This window comes from Ailuropoda melanoleuca, chromosome 12 (genome assembly GCF_002007445.2).
Source record: "Ailuropoda melanoleuca isolate Jingjing chromosome 12, ASM200744v2, whole genome shotgun sequence".
NCBI classification, from domain to species: domain Eukaryota; kingdom Metazoa; phylum Chordata; class Mammalia; order Carnivora; family Ursidae; genus Ailuropoda; species Ailuropoda melanoleuca.
The window spans coordinates 17,734,433-17,740,432 of record NC_048229.1 but is presented as its reverse complement, the minus strand read 5'-3'; the positions used below and the strand labels follow the sequence as shown (position 1 = coordinate 17,740,432).

The window sequence follows — 6,000 nt, the reverse complement described above, 5'->3', positions numbered from 1 at the left end:
CTTCAACCCGCCTCCCCCCGCCCGCCCCCTGGCCTGCAGGCGAGCTGCCCCTGTCGCTGGCGGCCTGCACCAACCAGCCCCACATCGTCAACTACCTGACGGAGAACCCACACAAGAAGGCCGACATGCGGCGGCAGGACTCCCGCGGCAACACGGTGCTGCACGCGCTCGTGGCCATCGCCGACAACACTCGCGAGAACACCAAGTTCGTCACCAAGATGTACGACCTGCTGCTGCTCAAGTGCGCCCGCCTCTTCCCCGACAGCAACCTGGAGGCCGTGCTCAACAACGACGGGCTCTCGCCCCTCATGATGGCAGCCAAGACGGGCAAGATTGGGGTGAGTGCAGTCGAGGGGGGCGCAGCCAGCCAGCCCCCCCACTGTTGCCCCTCTGCGCGCGCGCACACACACACACACCGGAGGGGCGACTGCTGGCATTCATTATTATTAATATGCACACCCACCTCCTATCATGGCAACCCTATTGTCCTGACCCAGGAACCTGCTGTGGCTCCCTATTACCCAGCCAAGCTACTCAACTTCGTCCCAGAGCCTCTGTCCTCATCCCATGCCTCCGGTTGATCGGGCCCCGCCCCCGCCAGCCAGGACAAGCCACTGATAGAAATCTGAGTCCCAGGGCTCCACCCCTGTACAGTCCCCTATAATCCACTATCCGGGTCCTAGCTGAGCCCCCTAACCTGCCGAGCAGCCCTGCTCGGGTTCTTTCCGTGTCCGGCCTCACCGCACAGGGCTTGGGGGGATTTCCCAGCCTGGACACTAGCCACGTTGGGGGCTAGCCGGTTCTGGGGGCTGTCTGTCCGGGGCAATGTAGGGTGTTTAGTTGTATCCCTGACCTCCAATCACCAGATACCAATGGCACTCCCTGCCACTGTGACAACCCCGAAAGTCTCCAGGTTGTCCCCTGGGGGGCACCATTGCCCTGATTGAGAACCAAGCCTCTGAAGTCAGCAGCATGTGGGTCCAGAGCCTGGCTCAGTCACTTCCCAGCGGGTGACTGCAGGCGTCTCCCCTCACCTCTCCGTGCCTCAGTGTCCTCCGCTGTAAAATGGGGACGGAAGTAGCACCCTGTGGTACCACATGACAACTATATTGGGTGGTCCACGTAAAGCTCTTTAATGAAGACCTGGGCTGGGTAGCGTGTGCTCAGGAATGGGCAGGGGTTATTACTGTTCTATTTTTTTTTTAAAGATTTTATTTATTATTTATTTGACAAAGAGAGACAGCCAGAGAGAGAAGGAACACAAGCAGGAGGAGTGGGAGAGGAGGAAGCAGGCTCATAGCGGAGGAGCCTGATGTGGGGCTCGATCCCAGAACGCCGGGATCACGCCCTGAGCCGAAGGCAGACGCTTAACGACTGAGCCACCCAGGCGCCCCATTTACTGCTCTATTAAAAACATAGCAAAAACCTCTAAAATTGCAATTTATGCCAGAGTCTTGAGGTAGAGGAAAAAGCCCGAGTTTAAATTCTGGCTTTTTGCCCCATTACCCTGTGTGGCTTTGGACAGTGCCCACCCACTCTCTGTTCCTCAGTATCGCCTGCGTGTGAGCTACAGATAGTGGCGTCAGGAAGGACTGGATCTAACAATTATTCCTAGATTTAACATGTTAATAAGAGAGATTCACTGTTGTTTTAATTACATAAAAAAGATATTCATGCTGATTCCAATTTTTAAGGCTGGCCTGGTTCAGTCTGGCTTCAACTGATTGCTGTGTGGCCTCACACACAGCACCCTTCTTTTCCCTGAACCTCTGTTTGCTCATCTGAAAACCAAGATGGTTAAGAGTCAGAACAAGATGATGTGAGCACAGGGTCCGGCACACAGGGTGTGCTCCGTAAATATTTCCTCCCTGCTACATCCTGCTCTCTGGGGTGGCGCCATGAGATGGGCTGTGATGGGCCCCTGGGGTCCCTCTGATGTGAGGGGCTGAGCATTGGTGTCCCTCCCCAGGGCCCCCTGACACCCCCCCGCCAACCCCATGCAGGTTTTTCAGCATATCATCCGCCGGGAGGTGACAGATGAAGATACGAGACACCTGTCCCGCAAGTTCAAGGACTGGGCCTATGGGCCGGTGTATTCCTCACTGTATGACCTCTCCTCCCTGGACACGTGTGGGGAAGAGGCTTCTGTGCTGGAAATCCTGGTGTATAACAGCAAGATCGAGGTGAGTGCTGGTGCAGGGGACAGAGCCTTGGGTGGCTGAGAGCAGGGGAAGGACCCTGGCGCTGGGAGGGGCTCTGTAACTTACATGCTGTGTGTCTCAGGACAAGTGACCCAACCTCTCTGAGTCCCAGTTTGCTTTTTTGTAAAATGGGGATAAGGATGGTTCATGTCCCGGAGGGTTGTTGGGAGGAGGAACTGAGTTCCTCTGAGAACAGTCAGCCACCGAGTAAACATTATATGTCAGCTATTATCATTAGTAGTCGTTAGATGAAGTTCTGAAAGCTCCTTTTTTCACTTAGCAGCATTTCGCGAACATCGTTCTGCACCATTAAATATTCTTCTGCAATATCATTGCTGCGAGTAAATGTACCACATTCTAATTAACCATTCCTCTATTCTTGGTCATTTGGGTTTGTTTCTGCCTTTAACTATCAAGAATAACACTGCAATGGCATCTCTGTGGCTACATTGTTGCACGGATCCACGTTTATGAGGAGAGTGTACAAATGGGGCAGAAAGCGCTGGTGACTGGATGTAGGTCTCCCTTCCCTCCCCGGCTCCGGGAGCTTGGACAGATGCCTTCCCCTTGCTGGAGCTCACTTCCCTCGTCTTTGAGATCAGTGACTAACTGGATTGAGGTCAGGGGCGGTGGGAGGGTTTAGCATCTCTGGTGCAAGCTTTGATTGATTGGTAGCGTCTGTCCGGGGACCTGTGTAGAGAACTATTGTGCGGGGCTCAATTATTGGTGGCTCCCCCTGCCCCCTGGGGAGAATCAGAGAATTATGGTGAGTCAAGTGTCTATCATCCTGGGGCTAAATTTCCCGATCCTGCTTCCTGACTCAGAACTTCCGAGGTTGAAGCCCAGGGATTTATATATTTTGACAAGCTACCTAGGTGATTTTCCACTAGCAGCTTGGTACCTACCGTCCGCAGGTTGGAGTTTGGGGACCATGAGAATAGCTTTCCAGCTCTGGGTTCTCTGAGTCCAGAATAGGCTGGAAAGGTAAGTTGGGGCGGAATTGGGCAGAGCCTCGAATCCTGAGCCCGGAAGTGTGGGGTTGATTCGGAATCCCCATCCAGTTCCCCGTGAATCCTTGAGTGTCACTGAAGAAGAGTGGTGGAGGAGAGGGTGCTCTCGGGGCAGAGGGTGGGGGCAGGCGTGTTGGGAGTTGGCCTGCCTGGATCCCACGTGGCCCCTGCGCGCCCTGTCTCCCACAGAACCGCCACGAGATGCTGGCCGTGGAGCCCATCAATGAGCTGCTGCGGGATAAGTGGCGTAAGTTTGGCGCCGTGTCTTTCTACATCAACGTGGTCTCCTATCTGTGCGCCATGGTCATCTTTACCCTCACCGCCTACTACCAGCCGCTGGAGGGCACCGTGAGTGGCTGGGAGCTGGGGCACAGCCGGGTCCTCCTCTGGGGGTCCCCTGTGGGAGGGACTGGAGAGAGCTTAGGAACGGGTTGGGGAGGTGCCCCCCCCCCCGCAGCTGGGAGGGAAGAGAGTGAGGGAAGAGGATCCACAGGATCCAGATGTTAGGGGGCGTTGGGGAACTTCTGGATCTGGGGCCGGATGTTGGAGGGGCTGGGTGAGGACCTGCATGCCGTCTGCCCCCCAGCCCCCGTACCCTTACCGCACCACTGTGGACTACCTGAGGCTGGCCGGCGAGGTCATCACGCTCTTCACTGGGGTCCTGTTCTTCTTCACCAATGTGAGTGCCTGGCCCCCAACTGCCCCCACCCTGCCCGTCCTCCCTCCTCCTTTTGTTTCCCCCCTTCCACTCCCTTCTTCTGTCTCCTTCTCCGGGCCTATACCCTCCTTCTCTGCTTTTTCCTCTTTCCCCAACAGAAAAGAGCCCATCATCTTGGGGCGCCTGGGTGGCTCAGTCGGTTAAGCGTCTGCCTTCGGCTCAGGTCATGATCTCGGGGTCTGGGATCGAGCCCCATGTCCAGGGAGTCTGCCTCTCCCTCTGACCTTCCCCCCCCCATGTTCTCTCTCTCAAATAAATCAATAAAATCTTAAAAAAAAAAAAAAAAGCCCATTATTTTGTCTCTGTACCACATTCTGCCTCCCTCTCTCCTCTCCCCTCCCCTCCCCTCTACATTCCTGCCAGCTCCACCCCTCTCACCTGCCTCCTCCCCTCTTCCAGATCAAAGACTTGTTCATGAAGAAATGCCCAGGAGTGAATTCTCTCTTCATTGATGGCTCCTTCCAGCTGCTCTAGTGAGTAGAGGTCCCCTCTAATGAGTAGAGGTCCCAGGCTGGCAGCTTCTGGGTGAGGAAGGTGGGATTGGGGTTGTGACATCATCCAGATTTGGGGGCGGGGTGGGGGGGAGGTGATTCTATTAGGACTGGATTCACCCAGCCCAGACAGCTGTAGCCCAAAGTCAGGACAAGACCAATGTCAAGCAATAGAGTCTTCTGGTTAAAGCAAGATACTGGTTGCTGCAGAGTTATCACCTTATACACTTTATATAGAAATAATGTAACTTCCTGTGCTGGTGATTGATTGCTAATGTCTGCCAGGAGTGCCGTGTGAAGAATCTTGAGGCATGTTTGTGTTTGGTGGGAAAGAGTGCAGTGCTTGATTAATGATGTCTGTCTGGGGCACGGGATGAGTTGCTGCATGTGTACTACGTCTTTTCCCTTTTTCTTAGAGAACAATGAAATTCACTTAGCCGCAAAATCTCCCCTCAACACCACTTTCTCCAGCAATTCCAACGGGAATCACTTGGGGACCTTGTAGGGCCTCAGGGCCATTACGCCAACATTGGTTGCCAGCTAATGGAGCATTCTGGTTAATAGAATGCTGGGGAACCCAGTGAATCCACTTTGTTTCTTTTCTGGGGGGTCCAGAAGGCATCAGGATGTCCTAGTGCCCCAGAGGGCTTGGGGGCCTGTCTCCCCCTCTGGTGCCTCATTGTCCCCTCCCCCCTCTGGGGCCTCTCGTCGTCTCTGCTGCCTGCAGCTTCATCTACTCCGTGCTGGTGATTGTCTCGGCGGCCCTCTACTTGGCGGGAATTGAAGCCTACCTGGCTGTCATGGTCTTTGCCTTGGTCCTGGGCTGGATGAACGCCCTCTACTTTACCCGCGGGCTGAAGCTGACGGGAACCTATAGCATCATGATCCAGAAGGTATGGCCCGTGGAACGCTCTGGACTGCGTCCCCGGAGGGAGCCACGCACATGATGTGTGCAGCCCATGCGTGTAGACGGTGCCCTCGGCCCTGAGGACATGGGGCACCGCGGGGGCCACAGGGAGGGTCTGGACGTCGGAGGAGGTGGGAAGGGACAAGGGTGGAGGTGGGAACGCTTGGGATGGAGAAGTCAGGAAAACGAGAAACCATGTATCTCCTGCTTGTCTCCGTATTCCCACCGGGGTCTTTAGATCCTCTTCAAAGACCTTTTCCGCTTCCTGCTGGTCTACTTGCTCTTCATGATCGGCTATGCTTCAGGTGAGCTCTGGGGAGCCGGGTGGGGGTGGCGGTGGCGCAGGGACCAGAAGGGCAGCTGTGTTGTGTGGAGGACAATAACCAGCGTGTGCTAGGTTCTCCCTGTGTGCCAGGCACTGGGCTGAGTCCTGTCCCGTCCCCGCCTCAGTAGTCCCCACCACGGGTCTGCGAGGTCAGTCAGTGCCTTTATTGTCCCCTTTACAGGTAAGAAAACCAAGGCTTAGAAAAGTTGAATAAGTTGCCCAGGTTCCAAAGCTAGGAAATGGTAAACCTGGCATAGTAGCGTTTATTGCAAAAGAAGCCACCCGAAGCTTAAAACAGCCACTATTCATTACTGCTCACAACTCTTTGGGTCAGCTGGGCAGTGGTGC

General features: G+C 55.0%; 1 protein-coding gene across 1 annotated transcript in view; it reads left to right on the top strand.

Annotated features, from left to right (window-relative positions):
* Positions 1-6,000, top strand: part of TRPV4 (transient receptor potential cation channel subfamily V member 4) — a 33,948-nt gene that overhangs the window by 21,360 nt on the left and 6,588 nt on the right. The window contains exons 6-12 of the mRNA XM_034638664.1: positions 40-338; positions 2,004-2,183; positions 3,401-3,559; positions 3,798-3,890; positions 4,329-4,402; positions 5,148-5,313; positions 5,566-5,632. Of these exons, the coding sequence (XP_034494555.1) occupies positions 40-338; positions 2,004-2,183; positions 3,401-3,559; positions 3,798-3,890; positions 4,329-4,402; positions 5,148-5,313; positions 5,566-5,632 (1,038 nt within the window). The remainder of the gene's footprint in view (positions 1-39; positions 339-2,003; positions 2,184-3,400; positions 3,560-3,797; positions 3,891-4,328; positions 4,403-5,147; positions 5,314-5,565; positions 5,633-6,000) is intronic.